At 36.4% G+C, this 19,523-nt stretch overlaps 1 protein-coding gene across 1 annotated transcript in view; it reads left to right on the forward strand.

Annotated features, from left to right (window-relative positions):
• Window positions 1-19,523, forward strand: part of ROBO2 (roundabout guidance receptor 2) — a 577,868-nt gene that overhangs the window by 404,875 nt on the left and 153,470 nt on the right. The window contains exons 3-4 of the mRNA XM_088022784.1: window positions 3,297-3,454; window positions 6,229-6,349. Coding sequence (XP_087878910.1) covers window positions 3,297-3,454; window positions 6,229-6,349 — 279 coding nt within the window. The remainder of the gene's footprint in view (window positions 1-3,296; window positions 3,455-6,228; window positions 6,350-19,523) is intronic.

Consider the following 19,523-nt stretch of genomic DNA (forward strand, 5'->3'; position numbering starts at 1 on the left):
TAATTTGTTACAAATCTTTATGTCATGACTATGAACTATATTTTATCAAACACACAAGTAGTTCAGAACTTCCTGATCTTCCAGAATAACTTTCTAAGTTACAGTGCATGTCAATGTAAAAAGAATGCAAATCTAATCTAGGTTAGGAGTAGCTGGGTGAACTCAAACATTTGTGGTTTTTGGCTCATGTACAGAAATGAATATTTCGATTCTAGCCAATGAGATTTTTTCCCCCCATGGAGACTTGAACCCTTGTGTTCTAAATTTAGCTTCACAAGGAAATGCTGTATCAAAAGGGTATACTTGTTATATCTTTTTTTTTTTTTTTCTGAAAGCGTAACTTACCATTGCCCTCTAAGCTTTTATCATTGTAACCAGATTCTTTTCTCAGTTAATCAGGTTGCTTTCTTTCCACTCTACTTAAAGACCTGTTTGGAGCTTTAGTTACACATTACACATACTGCTGCTTACCCTTGCTTTGGCTTACTTGTCAAGCCACATCAAAAATGTCGCTCTCAATTCTTTCTACAATAGGGGCTCAGGAGAAAAAAAATACAGACTTAATTTGGACTTGCCTTGCTTTTCTACATTTACAGGACCATTTTAGTTCCCTTCATCCAAAATGCATGAATTCTTTACTCTAAGGAATACTTTCTTTTCTTTATCACCTGCAATAAAATATAGGGCAAAATCCAAGACAGAAATGAAAAATTAGCACAAAAATTGGAAACAATAGATACTATTTCATTTTATTTTGCTTATACTAAGGAATGGATCTACAAACCTCAGAAACATGTTAGCAAATATCAGAACATACTATCCTTTTTTACAGTTTGGGAAAAGAGTAAAAATGGCTTTACTTTTCCCTAAGAGTAAGTTTTCGGTCTTCTGTGCTAGGACCTAATGAAAAGGATGTGTTCCCCTTGACTGTTTTCTTTGAGAGAAAGAAGAAACCCATTTTATTACCTCAAAGACTTAGGGTAAAAGAAATGGTATCACTAAGCAAAAAAATGAATTAACTGAATGCTATACAAACCCCAAAGAGCATTTTCCCTGTTGAAGAGGGTACAGTACCAATTATACTATTATCTCACCCTACTCTCTGGGTGAATAGTCTGAAAGCCTAAATTATAGTTGATCTTAGATTTCTTGGCTTCATTTGCAAATTGGAGTCATTTTCTTTTTTGTGAATGCCATAAACACATGTTATATTGTTTAAGAGTAGCAGTCCTTAGTTTGTTATGATATTTTTCTCCTTTTTGTCCTCCGTGTCAAAGGACCTTTATTTTTTTTTTTTTTCTTAATTTGGCTTGTTGCAAATTGATCTAACACTGTGTTTCTGAATGATTTGCAATGGCCTTAAGTACCTTTTTGGCATGTCATTTGTTAGGAGACCAGTTCTAGAGAAGGTCCTTCAACTGGCCAGATGTGTCATTTTGGAACAGATTGAGGGCCTGCCAAAACACCATTTGTTGCCAGTTCCGGATATTGTTGGGGTGCTCACCACTCTGTTACCATATTTTTGCATGTCTTAACATTGCATAAATAGGCAGCTGTTCTGTATTTAGAATATAAATGAGTCACCAGCTTGCTTTCCCAGGAGGATTTACCTGCAAAAGGGAACCCACAGTGTTAACCCCTTCCCATCCCCCTGCCTGCATGTCACATTTAAATGCACACTTCTCTGAGCCCATTCAGAAGCAAATCCTTATGCATATAAATCACACCTCTCTTCCCAGTGAGACAAGAGAACCAAAAATGTGCAGTTCACCGTGCTAAAATGGAACACATTTCCTTAGCAGCAAAAGCAGTAAATTAATCAGCTTATAAACTGAGAGTGAGCAATTTGTGCTGAATTCTTTCTTACTGTTCCTTCAATAGGAGACGAGGTTCTCTAATCTCGGAAAGGCCGTGACTTCATTAAGATGGAAACCCCTGTTAAAGGATGTGTTGCAAGAGACAAGAGAAGAAAAGCCCTAAAAGTCACTCAGTTGTCTCTCTCGAGCTATTTTCAGGCCAGGGAATTTTTATTTATTTGGAGAATGACAATTAACCTAGAGACTTTGCCCAACAAAGGAGCAGAGTGCTGAAGTAGGTCTCACTATAGGACATCAAAGGCAGTTGGTGTGACCCAATCCACATTTGTAGCAGAGGATTCACGTAACAGGCTAGCAGAAGCTACCTAATTTTGATTTCAAACAGCTTAACCAATTTATGTATAGACGTGGATATAAGACACTGTATGTGCATGTGTGTGTGTGTTTTCCCTTCGATGCACTTAGGAAATAAAGTTGTCGGTGTTGGAATACAAAGGAATAGGAAGGTCAAGGCAGTTAGAAAAAGCAGAGGTAGTTGAGGTATATGGTATGGGCCCGGTCTCAACTACTTTTTTTGACTGTTTCCCCTAAAATAGTTTATTTGCTAAAGAAGCCCAGCATTCTGCAATCTGATAGGGTCAAGTCATTTCTCAAGGCTTTTCATCTTGCCAGCCAAAGAAAAGTACACACAGATAGACAGGTGACATTTGGAGAGCCAGGCATGCCAGATTTTCAGAGGTTACAATGGAGGTCCAACCTGCTGTTCTTCTAATGAAAGGAGGGGAAATTCAGACTGGCCGAACTGCTATAAGGAATATCTCTGCTCTGAATGTCACGCTGCCCAGATGTCGCTTGGCAGGTGGAGATGCACGGAGAATGAAAATGTAGCCCTGTGTATGTGGGTGTTAGTGCGTTGCAGGGTGAACAATGAGTCCATCTTCTGAAGTGTAATGAAAACAGTGTGGATCTTGTCTATATTCATGTCATGAGAAAGGGCATTCTCAAAGAGTCCCCACCCCGTTTCCCCTCCCAGACTGATAATGCATACGTGCTCACAGACCATGTGCACATGACTTGTTTTGGGGTTTTAAGTATAACTTGATGATTTATTTCGTGCTTTTATAGACATATTATGTATATATGCTTTTTCTTTATAGAAAATGGGATCATACTGCATAAACAATTTTGTACCTTGAGTATTAAATCTCAAAACTATATCATGAGTATTTATTTTCCTTAGACTTTTCTTATATTTTAAAGCAGATTTTATAGCAAAGATACCTGATCCTACAGTCAGCCATTTCCCTGTTGAACATTGAGGTTGGCCCTAGACTGTTTTAAGATGGGCACGGCTATGTTTCTGGGTAAATATTTAATTTTTATTAGAACAAAGTAAGTAAGACGTGAAGTTATGTTTTGGAAGAGAAAGCTAAAGTTACTGTCATTGAGTTTTCTTTCACTACAATTGTTTTTCTTTAGTGTTACGAGATGACTTCCGGCAAAATCCCACAGATGTCGTAGTGGCTGCTGGAGAACCTGCGATCTTGGAGTGCCAGCCTCCCAGGGGACACCCGGAACCCACCATCTACTGGAAGAAAGACAAAGTTCGAATTGATGACAAGGAAGAAAGAATAAGTGTGAGTTAAATTAAAATGAATGCTTACAGAGATTGACTCTCAAGTCTTCAAATGGATATATTTTATTGCCAATAAAATTGTAGACCTGTACTGAATGCTAATGACCATTCACACTGCATTGAAAGGACTGAAAAAGAAAAACCGAGAACTAAAACTTTAGGATGAGGCCTCAAAGACACAAAAATTATAGAAAGCAAGTGTAGATGATATATTAATATTTGTACCAATCTGAATATGAAAAGATATGAATATGTAAATATGTATGAATATGTAAAGATATATATGTCTTTGCAGTACAAAGATGACAAAGCTCTTTTTAACATCTCAAATGCATCTTTGGATTATGTAGTTTCACTTGAGTGATAAAGGGTAAATGATGGCTGTAAGCCATATTAATGAGACCATTTCTTTTGGCACTTATTTTCAAAATTATAAGAGAAGGTAATATGAGGTAATGAGTACTTCAAGCACCTTTTCCAGTTTTCAAATTTAATATTTATAACTAAATTTTTTACATGAATTCATTTAAAAGTTTAAGAGGTATAAAGTAAAATCCAAGTAAATGTGTCTTTTTTGATTCTGCAGTTTAGCTCTTGTAGAAAAATAGTCTGCTTTCAGGGAATATTGATGATTAGGTTCATCACTTGATTAATATCGGAATGAGACACCCAGAACATTGTAAAGAGGTAGAGAAGGGAATGGCATATAATTATTTTATAGTTTTAGAGGATCCAGTCAATGTTTGTTTGTGATGCTTATGGGAACCAGTTCACTGAAATAGTAGATAATGCTTCAAACTTCTGATGCTATTCTTAGTATAATTTTTATATTCAGTACAATTATTGAGAATAAATATATTTTACTTAAAATAATGTCTCATTTAACTGAACAAATGTGCCATTTCTATAAAAAGTCCATAGAGTCTAGGGTCTATTATCTTTAAAAATATCTTATAATGAAGATTTTTTTTAATGTATGCATCGTGGTTACATCATAACCGAATAGGCCATATAAGAGATCACAATATATATTCATGTGAATCTGGCTTGAACTCTTGACACCATGAGGAGCTACATTCCAGGGAGAATTTGGTTCTCAATGGTCTGTGCTTAGATACCAAACATGAAAATATACTCCTGGTGATAGAGTAAAATCACTGTTGAAGGGTTTCTAGTTCATGTTTGCATCATTTAATTTTCGCTTTAAAACAAACCACCACAAAATACAGTGACTTACAATAACCATTTTATTTAGACTATTATTCTGTGGGTAAGATGACACTTCTTTATTCTGGGCCAGCTTGGCTGATCTTTGCTAGGTTTTCTCATGCTTCTGTGGCCTGTTTAAAAGATGTGCTGGCAGCTGGATGATCTAGGGTAACTTTACATGTCTGGCCATTGACTTATACTCAGCTGGGCATCCTGGTTCTTCTCTTGGCCTCTAATTTTCCAGCAGACCAGCTCAGACTGGTTCCCATGGTGGTCTCAAGATTCCAGCAAGGAAAGACAAGTCTCGGTTTGAGAATACTTTTCGTCTGCTGAAACACTGCTTTAGTTTCATTGGTCAAATCAAGTTATATTGCCAAACTCAGTTTCAGGGGGGAGGAGAAATGGCCTCCACGGCCATTTTTATAACCTACAGTTTATTATACTCCACAGCACATAATTAAGAACAGGTTGGCAGTCTGTCCTTCCCATGTAAAAATGAAATTGAAAGTCCCTTTCTGTGACATGACAAGTTTCAGAGCCTGAAATATATACGTTGAGAACATACCTACATGGGTTTTGTTTGCCTGTGAGATAAAAATTAACAGAGGAAACCAACACGTTCTTCTCTCCTATCTCTTTAAGAACATTCAGTCATTGTGATGTTAAGATTGTTGAATTACATAAATATAAAGAAAAACATTGGAAAAGAAGCCATGAGTTGGTGATACACATACTAAAAATCTAATTCTGCTTCAATATGCTCTTTAACAAATAGACATTTTAACGTATTACATTGGTTTATTTGGTCAATAAATGCTTCTCATTTAAGAAACAATTAGGAAGCACCTATTAGAAGCCAATGATTTACACCAACTCATACTCTCATCATTTAAAAAAATTATTTTTATCAAACCTGCCCTCCTCTTCAAAAATTATCTTATACATACCATCAAGGTGAGACAGACAATTAATGCTAAAAATTGAAATTAAACTCCATGAAGGCAGAGGTTTATTATTATTTGGTTTACTCCTGAATCTCAAATGTCTAAAACACTGCCCAGCCCATAGAGGTACTCAGTAAATGCTTGTTAAATCCCTCTGCATCAGTTCAATTTCATTATAGTACCAAAAACGGTTATCTAGTGCTTCTTTCTGATGACAAATATCAATAGCAATTCATTCAACCTACTGCAGAGTGAAGACAACCACTAGAACTTGGTGGAAGCAGTCACAAAAGTCAAAATAGGACCAGACAAGAAAGAAAAAGAATGCCCAAAAGCATTTTCTAGAAAGGTAATATGAAGGCTTATCCTGAGGGAGAAGTTAAGAGAAGAAAAAACACATGCAGATGCCAAAATAGGGGGAAAGTTTTGTATCTTAGACACTGAGCTATTTCCTTTAAGAAAAAAGATGTTCTGCTTAAATATTCAAAATTATTTATTAGTCACCTTCTCTTTGCTGTTTATTTTACTTTACATTTTCTTTCTTTTCCTTTCTTTTTTTCTTTTCTTTTTTCCCTTCCTCTTTTTTCTTTTTCTTTTCTTTTCTTTTTTTTTTTTTTAACAGATCCGTGGTGGAAAATTGATGATCTCCAATACCAGGAAAAGTGATGCAGGGATGTATACCTGTGTTGGCACCAATATGGTGGGAGAAAGAGACAGTGATCCAGCAGAGCTGACTGTCTTTGGTAAAACTCTTTTTTAAATTATAAATTGCTATTTATATATACTTTCCCTTTGATGTTAAATGTATTTGTTGATACTAAACACCAGGTCGTATAGGGAAAGATAACTTATGACTTACGGTGAGTAGTGAAGGACTAGATTTGCCTTGTTTTCTGGTTCTGTCTTTCAGATGAAATCTTCCATCTGAAGGAAAATAGAACTTTTTAAACAATAATTCATTTACTTTATTCATATATATTTATAGGGTTTGCCTTTTATCAGAATGTAAAAACTTGATCTTTCTCAAATTTGGTTTGAGATATTATATCTGTCTAAAATTTATTCACTGATATATTTATCAAGTATCTTTTATGTGCAAGATAGAGGATAAGTTTTTTGGTTTTCTTGTTTTATATTAGTGAAGTACAAAGACATTTCACTTGTTTTCTACTTTGAAAATGTTCAAACTGAAATATTTACAGTATAGCTTGTGGTTTAAAGAACTAGCTAGCTGCACACACACATACACACACAAATACATACATGTAATCCAAATTAAAAAAAAAACAACAACAAATAAACTGTCTTGCTGATGTAGGCAGGCTGGGTCCAAGAACCCAGGGGAAGATCCCACAGGACCAGCCAAGAGGGTCCTTGGCTTCACACAGGATAGAAATCAAACGTGAGCCAGAGAAAGTGAAAATAGAGTTTATTGAATAGTGTGAGTGACAGACAGAGAATAGCAGACAAAGTGTCTGAGAGACTCAGAAAGGAGAGAAGAATGAGTTTTGTTGTTGCTTATGGCTAAGGGTTTATATTAGAAAAGGGTATAGGGTATGTGTTCCTCCAGGAATCCAGGGTAGGGTCAATCATAGGCAAGTGTTGGGTGAATAATAGGTGTTATTCCATAAATGACCGAAGCTAGGGGTATTGATGCCATTATCAGCTGAGGTTTGTTGGAAGCTAATACCCTGGATCCTGCTTGGGATCTGGCTCTCGTTACATGTTGTCAGGTGTTTGGGACCTAAGACAAAAACTCAGAGAATGATTAACCTTCTTGCTTCCCCCTTCAAGTGGGAACAGAGCTGCTTTGGCTTATTCAGAGGCAAAATATGGAACATGAGTAAATGGTGCCTCACAGAAAAACAGCAGAGATGGAGGTTTCTAAAATGGAGCCCCTTCAACTTCCCTACTTCATTGCGATGATATTCGTGTTTTTTTGATTTAAGAACCAAGGGACTTTTTATTGGAGTAATATGATTAATGGCCTAAAACCTGATTAGATCTGGAGGTACCTGGGTGGCAGTCAGTTGAGCATCAGACTCTTGATATCAGCTCAGGTCTTGATCTAAGAAGTTCAAGCCCCACTTTGTGCTCCACACTGGGTATGATGCCTACTTTAAAAAAAAAAAAAAAAAAAAAACTTGATTAGATCTGTTTCAGAGAAATTGTGGAGAGAGCATTAGGAAGGAGAAAAGAGAGGATAATAAATCTGTCAGAGTAAACAAAAAAGGAAAATACTATAAGGCAGCTGTGGAAAATTGAAAGAGAAATAAAATTACAGAAAATTAGGGAAAATAGGGATCCTAAAGATATTGGAAAATGAAACATTCCTTTAGAAGTCATTGAAATACCATTTAAGTCTCTGTATGGATACACACATACACACACGTGTATACAAACACATACATATATACACACACATACATACGTGTGTGTGTATGTATCTATCTTAAAAGATTTAACTGTTGTTGATATTATGTGATTTTTTAAAAAGATTTTATTTATTTATTTATTTATTTATTTATTTATTTATTTATTTTTGAGATAGAGAGCATGAGTGTGCTAGTGGGTAGAGGGGCAGAGGGAGAGAGAATCTCCAGCAGACTGGCAGACTCCCTGCTCAGTGTTGAGCCCAACATGGGGCTCATGAGACCCTGAGATCACGACCTGAGTGGAAGTCAAGAGTCAGATGCCCAGCCAACTGAGCCACCCAGGCACCCCATATTATGTGATTTTTTTTTGAAACACAAGAGATAAGTGTGATTTTTAAATAATTTTTTGTGCCAGCAAAATTATCTTCTGGTTCTATGAATTACAGTAAGATTTTATTGATGGTCATTACTCCAGAACATGTTTGAGGGTAGCATCAGAATCCTGCATACTTTCTGAAAGAAATCTCTTTTGCAGTTTGAGATGGGCCATCCCGTGGTGTAATGGGAATGCTACTATGCAAAAGAGCCATATTATGATTTCCATTACATTTAGAGTGTTAAGATGTGCTTTGTGAATATGTACTCAAGTGCAGGCCTCTCTTTCCAATCACTTTGAGTACCGAGTAATCTCTGGTAATATTCCTTATGGATACTAAGCAGCTTGAAGTCCCAAATGACAGAACCAGGAGAAATCCCATAATTCATTAAAGGAATTGAATAGTAAAAATAAAATTGTTCAAAGTATGCATGTAAATTTCTGTCCTGCAGAGCTCAGACAAGTATCAGTTTGTCCTTAAATTTCATGCAGTCATCCTTAAGAGTCTCAAAATGTGTTTCACTCCATAATGAATAAAATACAGTTTTGCCTGGTAAGATATAAAATTAGTGGTCACTGAACATTAGCATTGAAAACCCACAAGTACAGCTGTTCTATTTAAAGAAACACTCATTACTATTTTTCTGTAACTGCCACAAGCTTTGGAACAGAAAAATGTTGCATTATAACAGTACATACTGCTTTCAGAAGGAAATTGAAAGGGTTTAAAGTCATTATCCAAGCAATTAGACTTACCAAAATGTGACTGTGTTATGAAATATTCACCCTACGCTCCCTAAAGACGTGATGAGAACTACAGGAGATCCTTAAATATGTCAGGAGTTACAGTGGAACTTCTAAATTATTTTGAAAATAGCTATAAACCAAAAAGATTGAATTTGTCTAGTGGCCATACCTCTGGAAGAATTGATTTAAGAATCTGAGAACATTTATCTGATGGTGTAAACTAGTCAGAACCGACCCAAGGGGTTATAAGTACAATATTAAGTTGAAGAAAAAGACCGAAAATCTCCATTACTGACAAGAAAACAACATCCAAACCCAGAAATAAAACATAAAATCAGTAGTGATTGTCCAAATCAAGGACATGACCAGGATTGCATGAGAACGGTCCCTTCTGTACTTTGCTCAATTCTGAGAGAAAAGAACTAGTGTGCTATGAATAGGGGGGGCTTCTTTATGTTATTTTGATGCTTTTGTGTCCAGTACATGTTTTCTAATAAACTTCTTTATATTTCATTGTTGTTAGATATTATTATTTCTGACCTAGGGTTTATAAATGTATAACTGGCTACACTTTACCCCTCCCTCCCTCTCAGTGAGCAGCAATTCTGCTTTATTTTTTTTTTAAAGATTTATTTATTTATTTTGAGAGAGAGAGAAAGAGTACATGAGAGGGGGGAGGGTTAGAGGGAGAAGCAGGCTCCTCGCTGAGCAGGGAGCCCAATGCGGGACTCGATCCCGGGACTCCAGGATCATGACCTGAGCCGAAGGCAGTCGCTTAACCAACTGAGCCACCCAGGTGCCCCAGCAATTCTGCTTTATATAAAAAATTTGGCTACTATAACCCCTCCGTAGCTAACAGAAAATTTTTACTTGTCCTTTGCAACTCCATCTTTAAAATATGTTATACAGAAAAAGTAACTGATAATATTAATTGTTCAAAAAGTATAATTCAATTCTAAATGGCAAGAAAAACAGCAAAAGGTGTAATAGGTCATGGCAAATACAAAAGCCTTTGGTAAGTATTTTGGTTCTTTAGTAAGTAGGCTTGAACTTAGAAGTTTTTGTTTTGTTTTTTTGTTTTAGTTTGAAAATTGCAGCTTATATTTTAAAGATCTCTTATGTAGACAAAGAGATCAGTGTAACTTCATTTTCAAAATATACTCTGCCATCCGCCATGCATCATTTATTCTGTTTGTCCTTTAATATTTGTTGGCCATACATAATAGCTTAGTTAAGTGGGCAGTACCAAATCTAAAATTAAGAGGTAGGCATCATAGTGTTAATGGACACTAAAATCTATGGCACACTCCAGATGCCTTCATAAAGAATACTCCCTAGCACTTTACATATGTTAATTAACGACTAAAGATCCTGAAGTCAGAGAAACTAGAATTACATAATTAAATTTCTAATTATGGGTAAGTTTGGGCTATCTGTTATCCAAAATTTAACTGTCACTTAAAAATAACATAATTTTTTTCCAAATGATTTTTTTTAATTTATTTTTTAAAGATTTTATTTATTTATTTGAGAGAGAGAGAAAGAGAGCGCATGAGAGGGCAGAGGGACAAGCAGACTCCCCGCTGAGCACAGGTCATGAAATCATGGCCTGAGCTGAAGTCAGACACTTAATCCACCCAGCCACCCAGATGCCCCTGAAATGATTTTTATTTTTTATTTATTTATATTTTTAAAAGATTTTTATTTATTATCTGAGAGAGAGCGTGCACAGAGGGAGAGTGAGAGGCAGAAGCCGATTCTCTGATGAGCAGGGAGCCTGACGCAGGGCATGATCCCAGGACCCTGAGATCATGACCTGAGCCTACAGCAGATGCTTAACTGATTGGACCACCCAGGTGTCTTGTTCCCCAAATGATTTTTAAGAAATGCTTATCAAAGTAATCCATGAAAAAAAGATTTCATATGTTATGCTTCCAATAGACATTAGAAGTATTACTATACTTACAATGAAATACAGAAATATCTAGCCCTACCCCTCCTTCTAGTACACACATACAGACACACACACACACACACACACACACACACACACTCCTCATCTTTGAGCATTTCTACAAGCCTGTTTTATCTTTTTCTTATGGGATTTATTTCCATATTTTTAAATATGTCCTTATTCTGCAGTTTTATACACTATTTTGACTTCCTATTTATAAGACGATGACTTGGCCCACTTACATCCCCTTTCCCACCTTCTCACCTCCGCTCCCCCTTCTATCTGTCCTTCAGTGTATTGATTTTAGAAACATCGGTTATATTAAGATTCAGAATGAGTTATTATAACCATGTAAATATGGACTGAGCTTAGTGTTATGCTATTATGATGGCTTTTCTGGCACTTATTTGTTCTTCTTTGAGTTAGTAATAAACCTATTTTTTTTCTTTTACGTGTGTTTGTCTACATCTGTCATGAGTTCTTGAAACCGCTAATGGAAGGTTCAAAATCCTCTAAATTCTACTTAGCTATTAAGTCCCCCCCCACCTTGCTACAGCCTTCCTGGAGGCCTCAGACCTCCTGCCAATCTGACTGGGCTAGTTTAGATCTACTCTGGAAGCTCATGCTGATATTTATTTCCCCTTTTCTCTCATGCTGGATTCTGTTTCCTGCTCTCTACCTTTGTTTCTGTCTTGGTTAAGTCCTGTGTCAGAAGAGTGTCTCTCTCCTGCCTTCTCTTTGACTGGAGCCTAGAGCAAATAAGGGCAAAAATGCATGGATTCTTTCTGAAACTTAATTGATACTTTGGCTAGTTATAAAATTCTACTTTACAAAAGTGTTGCTCAGGATATTAAAATCACCATTCTAAAATCATTCAGCTTCTGCTTTTGCTCTTAGAAGTCTACTGGGCTTCTGACCCCTACATGATCAGTTTTCTCTCTCTCTCTCTTTTTTTTTTCTCGTTCAAGTTTTAGTACTATATCTATTCCAGTGTTTTGAAATGTTTCAATATGATGCCTTGCTTTGGCACTTTTTTCCTTTTACTGGCTGGACCCTTGGTGAGCAATTATAATCTAAAAACTCTCTATCTAAATAATTCAGTGAGTTTTCCTCTCCTATCTTTTTTATTCAGTTTATATGTCAAGCATGTATTTGTTAATTTGATGTTAAACCTCCCAGGTCTTTCTTTTCTTTCATTCTTCCTTATTTATAATATTCTGTTCTTGTTTCATGGATAGCTTAAATTCTCTTGCATTTTAGGATTTTACTAACCCTTTTTTCAAATAAAATTTTCTTGTGATGCTTCCTGCTTTTATTTCTTCTGACTTCCTCCCCACACCCTTCCCTACATTGTTCCATCTTTTACACTGGAGGCATTTTTCAAATGGCAAGTGATTTATTGTTCATACAAAAAAAAAAAAAAAACTATTGGAATCTCTGTGTCAATTGATGGCTTTCATGGTAGGGTAATCCAATTGGGAAGTCGCCATTTCATTGGAGACGAGTACAGAGGATGGGGCTGGTGATGCTGATTTTCAATTATTAGAGGAGAGATTATAGGTGGTAGCCTGAACGTAGTTGAGATACTGGGAGACAAAGCTATGAGAGAAGAGAACCAAACCTTAGAAATATCCAAGTTTTATTGAAAACCTGTGGCCTTCATGTAAGAATTTCAAATGTAAGTCATCATTAAAATCAAGATGTTTGAGAGCAATATAGTTCTTTTAATAATACTTACTTACAGACTTCAGAACAGCAAATTATTTTTTATCCATTACCTCATTTAACAAACATCTATTGAGCACCTCCTATGTGCCAGGCCCTGTTCAAATATTTAGTAAAGTAGTAAGATGACTAGACATGTGCCCTGCTCCCAGGGGACCTTTTGCATCACGTTATCAGCAATAGCATGAAACTTTGCCTCTAAAATATGGTGAGAGAAGCATTTTCCCCTCCGAAAACACTTACCTATGTTTGTCTTTGCCTCACAGGATGGTTTCTCTCAGACAAAGAAAATTCTTGGCAAGAAAAGAAATTAATGCAGCCGGGCTTAATTTAATCACATTCAGACAGACTGATCATTATCATCCAGTCTGTTTTGGAAGGGCACAATAATTCACATTCAATGGCTATCATAACCCCGTCCCCTCATGCATGCCCAGTTAAATAAAAAGAGACATACTAAGGCTAGCCATCTGACTTTCCGATTTAATAGACACCATAGGGTGGCGAGTACTTCTGGGTCAGGTAAAGTTAAAGATAAGGTTTACAAGCACTGGGTAGCTCTACTGTCCTTCTATTGCATAGCTTTGGTTGTATTGGACTTAAAGGACTCTACCTACATAATTATTGCTGCAACACCACTTTCCGAATGTCAAAGTTTATTTTAAAAATTGTTAAGATAATCCTAGTTACAGCTGTCATGACGTAGCCATTGCCAATTTTATAGCCATAGTCAAAGACTGCCTACAGTTGAGAAAAGAAATTTGTTCACTGGGGATTTAATTTCCTTCTTTGTCGCATGTAAATAAGAAACTTAAGAGATATTATGCAACCGCATTTCAGACTTACTGTATTTTGTATGAAAGTGAACGTTTTGTTTTAAGAACATTATTCACATAACCATAGTGAGACTTGGCATTTGATTTTATTACAGCCACACACGGAGTTGCGTTTTCCAGAATGCCAATTTGAAACTAAATTAACCTGACTACTTGAAAGCTGTATTTTGCATAGTACCACGCTGCTAAACAACACTACTGTCTCAAGAGAGATTAACCTTGTAAGCACGTTATGCAGGTGATTCCAATCCATTTAATCTCACATTTAAAAAAAAATGTTAATTGCATTGGCAAAGGCATTGCCTCTGATCACTCCATGGCTATATAATTAGGGATCAGGGCATTCAGAGGGACTCTAATTGATAAGCAGTCAGAAAACAGCCTTTGAGATTTCTCCCCCTGATTTTCAATATGTGATCAGACATAAGGTGATAACATGGAAAAATCAGTGACCTTATTTTACATGCCTCAAAATTAAGTTTGCTTATGATTTAGTAGTTCAAGATGTTTTCATATAAATTTATTTTAATTCCACAAGGCTTCATAGAGTACAAACTCCATGGGCATTAATGGGTATCGAATGTGATTACTAATCAACTTACTTTCTAATCCTTATAACTTTACATTTATTTGCAGATGATTTTGACACAAAACAGTAAACCCCAAGACTTTTCCTTGTAATTTTTGCAATTTGTGTCTGAAAGAGGCATGGCTTTATGTTTGGCTCATGATAATAATAGCCACTGCAGTGGCAAAGCCTTCAAAAATGTGTTTTCTACCTGGACAAATTCTTTAGTCTTTAGTATTCATGTCTCTGGTTCTCAGATTTTCTGGAAATAAAGTCTAGTTATGGAAACTGGAAAATAATTCTTACAAAAAACGTATCTCCATTTAAATAAATGTTAGGCACACCTACAGTTTTTAACGAAGTGTTTTTTTGTAGGTGGTTAAAATTGAGGTAGAAGGTGATTTTAGGATAATTAGCAGAAAACAATTAGAATAGTGAATAATACAATTTAGAGATAATTATTGTAATGGGTGCTATGGAAATTCCCAGAATAATACTTTAAAAGTTATGACCAAACTCTAATGTATTAGTCAATGTCAATGTCACTTTGTTGGAAGGTACAACCAAAGATACGCAAGTATAAAACCCATCTTGATGTGCCCTATATGTGCAAGTGACTTTTATCTGGCTTATTCTTTGCATTGTCTTTTCTTTTTTCTTTCCTATCAATTGAGTTACTTTTCCATCATGAGCCAGTGTTAGGCTTCCAAAAATTCTATACCACATACTCTCCTGTGGTTATCTAGTTGCTAAGCAACTAGACTCTGCTTGAGGGCAGAAGGGAATAGTGAAAGATCATTGCGAAGTTGTCCACCCCTGCTGAGTTCATCAGAACAACAGCAGGGGAGCCTATATCTTCCTTATTCTTGAAATTATAAATTAGGTGCTTCCACCTAATTTATGTCTCCATACAAAACAGTAGGGCTTAGAACACATATGGTAGCCAAAAAACCCTCAAGGATCCTATGGTGTCCCGGGATGAAGAGACAACTTTGCTTTTAGTAACTTTGGTTTTGTAACAAGTCTAATGTAAAGTTTACCCTTTGGATTAATTACATTCGTATGTTGCAATTTTGTGACAGGTAACATGTTAAAGGAAGCATACAAAAACCTGGCCTGAAAATATTTATGTGTGTTTTAATGGAACTAATCTCACATACTGTTATACAATTTACTTTATAGTTAGCATCATGTCATGAAAATTTTCTGTGTTAGATAGATGATAGACAGAGGGAACTTTATCATTTCAATGACTTACTAGTTTTGTAGTATATGAGTCTGCCACAATTTTTCCTAAAAGCACCCATTTTCCAATACTGCCAGTGTTGCTACAATGATTCTAAGTAATTCTTTTTTTGTTGCAGTTATTAATTATCAAAATTATTATTCTGTTCTCCAATACTCTCACACTTTCTTTTCTTTCTTATTGATCATTAATGTTGGCATGTCCATCTTATTCCTGATTTTAGTAGGCAGGATTTTAGCATATTACTTTTAAAAAGAAGTTTTGCATTTAATTTCCTTTTTTTTCATTTTGGAAATACTTTATTTGTTAACTTTTTATTGTTATGTTAATCACCACACATTACATCATTAGTTTTCGATGTAGTGTTCCATGATTCATTGTTTGTGCCTAACACCCAGTGCTCCATGCAGAACATGCCCTCTCTAATACCCATCACCGGGCTAACCCATCCTCCCACCCCCTCTCCCCTCTAGAACCCTCAGTTTGTTTTTCAGAGTCCATCGTTTCTCATGGTTCGTCTCCCCCTCTGATTTCCCCCCCTTCATTCTTCCCCTCCTGCTATCTTCTTTTTTTTCTTAACATATATTGCATTATTTGTTTCAGAGGTATAGATCTGTGATTCAACAGTCTTGCACAATTCATAGCACTCGCCATAGCACATACCCTCCCCAATGTCTATCACCCAGCCCCCCATCCCTCCCACCCCCACCCCCACTCCAGCAACCCTCAGTTTGTTTCCTGAGATTAAGAATTCCTCATATCAGTGAGGTCATATGATACATGTCTTTCTCTGATTGACTTATTTCACTCAGCATAATACCCTCCAGTTCCATCCACGTCATTGCAAATGGCAAGATCTCATTCCTTTTGATGGCTGCATAATATTCCATTGTGTGTGTGTGTGTGTGTGTGTGTGTGTGTGTGTGTGTGTGTGTGTGTGTGTGTATACACACCACATCTTCTTTATCCATTCAGCTGTCGATGGACATCTTGGCTCATATCTTCTCCATGCTTAAGAAGTTGTTTTCGGTTCCTTTTTTATTCATTTTTTTTAAATCCAAGAGCTTTTCTATATCTATAGATATCAAGTTTTTTTTTCTTTTCCCTTCTATTATGTAAATAGCCTCCTTTATCTTCTTAATTAGGAATGTATTTAACTTCACTTGACAGAAACCTGACCACTATGGCATAAGCATAAGGTGCTCATTTTTCTCATATCTACCATCTTTTTGTGATGAAAGGGTGTACACACACATACACACACACCCTATATCTGTACTTTACCTGCCAATCTGTTCCAGTTTGCTAAATAGAAATGAGGATCTTTCTAGACTTTTCTTCTTCAACCTCCACATCTGATTGATCACCCAGCTCTGATATCTCTTCATTCTGTCCCCTTTTTTTTAAATTTTATTATGTTAATCACCATACATTACATCATTAGTTTTTGATGTAGTGTTCCATGAGTCTTTGTTTATGTATAACACCCAGTGCTCCATTCAGTATGTGCCCTCTTTAATACCCATCACCAGGCTAACCCACCCCTCCACCCCCTCCCCTCTAGAACCCTCAGTTTGTTTCTCAGAGTCCATAGTCTCTCATGGTTTGTCTCCCCCTCCGATTTCCCTTTTCCATATCCATAGAACCACTGTATCAGTCGAAGCTGAAATAATTTCTTACAAAAACCATTTGACCTAATTCACTGCTTCATGTTTCTCATATAGCTCATCTTTCACAGATCTGCCAACACAGTCTTTTCCACATGTTATTAAAAATGTTGCTTCTTTACTTAAAATCATTCAGGAGCTCTCTTTCTTTTTTTTTTAAGATTTTTTTTTTTTTATTTGACAGAGAGAGAGAGAGAGTACAAGCAGGAGGGGCGGCAGGCAGAGGCAGAGGGAGAGGGAGAAGCAGGCTCCCTGCTCAGCAGGGAGCCTGATGTGGGGCTCGATCCCAGGACCCCGAGATCATGACCGAGCCAAAGGCAGACGCTTGACCGTCTGAGCCACCCAGGCGCCCCAGAGCTCTCTTTCACTCTCAGGGCAGAACTCATATTCCTAGACATGGCCTGTAGGGCCCTTCATGGTCTTGCCATTCCCTATCTGACTAGCTTCATATCCTACCACTTTTCTGATGAAACCAAGCTCAAAGCCTGACTTAGGAAAAGCTGTGTTAACATGTGCGAAATGAATAAGCGATAGAGGGAATGACTTCTCTCTATACACTAGGTTGTAGCACAACACACCCATTAAAATCCAAGTGGGCAGGAAGAGTCTACTGACAGATGATTTCTCAATCTCAAGCCATATTAACAGTAACTTTGCTTTCTTTTAACTTTGGGTTATTGCAGCTTTTAGATGAATTGGATGAACATCCCCAATGATTGGAAAGAAAAAGTTAATCCTGCTTTCTGTGCTAATGATTCATTTGTGCTATTAGCATTCCAAGCACTCATACAGAGATATTGTACTGATCCTGTTACCTATTTGCTGCCAGAAACAATGGCTCAATATCAACCAGCCAGTGCTAAAATAGTTGTTTGGAGCACAGAGTGTCCTGAGTTCAAAAGGATAATACTAAATAGGGGCGCCTGCATGGCTCAGTCGGCTGAGGAACCAACTCTTGATTTTGTCTCAGGTCATGATCTCGGGGTTGTGGGATGGAGCCCCAGGTCAGTCTCCATGCTCAGTGTGGAGTCTGCTTGTCCCTCTCCCTCTGCTCCTCCCCCACTCATGCTCTCCTCTCTCTCCCTCTCAAATAAATAAATAAAATCTTTAAAAAAAAGAAGGATAATACTAAATCATTCCATCCAACATGCAGATTTGTTCTGCCATCTTTGGGGGAGGGGGCACTTAGCTGCTAATTGATTCTGACTACCTAAAATCTTTAGGAGCAGCCTTTTTTTTTTTCCCTTCCAAGTTTTTATGGATTATTTCTAAATTTGTGTTATAAAAGCTCTCCATGAAAAGTTCTATTTGCCTGTTTTACAGCTTGGGATTTTGAGGTCTCAGAGTGCAGATATGTAAGCATTAGCAGGTTGCTATTTTAGAGAAAATTTTGATCCGTACTGTCAGCTTCACTGTGGAGAGATGGAGTTGTCTTCCTTCTGAATGCCAATGATTGTTGACTTTACTGCAATACAAAATGTCTCTTGCAACTTACACATTTATTTTATAAATGTAGATCTCTATTTAGACAATAAAATTATATACTTCCATCCTATACTCTTAATATATGCTATTTGAAGTGATTTATTTAAAGGTTTCTAGCTAAATATGTTTCAGTTTTGTGCTACTTGTTTGACATTTTTGAATTGGATTTGAAACTAAAGTCTTAAGTGACTAAATATGGCCATATGGCCAGATAAATTCTGTCAATTCCCAATGGATTTCATCTTTCTTTTCCTTGACTTCTCTTTCTACTTCAGTAAGTAGCACTATTGGACTGCCTATGATTTGAAGACATGTCCTAATAAAAACTTAAATGATAATGTTTCCATTATTAAAAAGGGAAGAAACTAGACAAGAAGTGAAAGTGCTTAGAGATTTGTAAGACAATTGTTTGTTTTATATTTCTCTGAGATGGTAAGATTTTTATGGACAGGGATTGTTTCCTAGCGTTATGTAGAGGGGTGCTGAAGTGCAGAGTAAGGAAGATACGTGCAAAGTAACAATGACAAAAATAAAGGGTGGGAAAATGAAAACAGAATACTAGAGAAATAAACATAAAATTTAGGTAAAAAAAATTCTGGAACACTAAGAAGACAATTGGAAGTGGCCCTAGAAAATTATATATGACACTAAATAGTTTACAGTAATTAAAAATAAGTGTTTTTTACTTAACAAAGAAAACCAGATTGACAGCTTTTTTATTTAAGAAAAAATAAATCAGAGAGAGAGCTGTCCATACATGAAGTGAAAACATTCATGGAAGTATTGGGTCCTCGTGAAATGATAGCCTATGTGGGAAAATTTAGGTAACACTGATATGTGAGAGCACAACTTTTTGTTTCTCTCACATTATTTTTTTCTTTTTTTTTTAGTTTTTATTTTAACTTCAGTTAACGCTAACATTCTTTATGGAGAATTAG

This window comes from Eumetopias jubatus, unplaced genomic scaffold, assembly GCF_037043125.1.
Source record: "Eumetopias jubatus isolate StellerSeaLion01/CBP00866 unplaced genomic scaffold, mEumJub1_p1.0 scaffold_1, whole genome shotgun sequence".
NCBI lineage: Eukaryota > Metazoa > Chordata > Mammalia > Carnivora > Otariidae > Eumetopias > Eumetopias jubatus.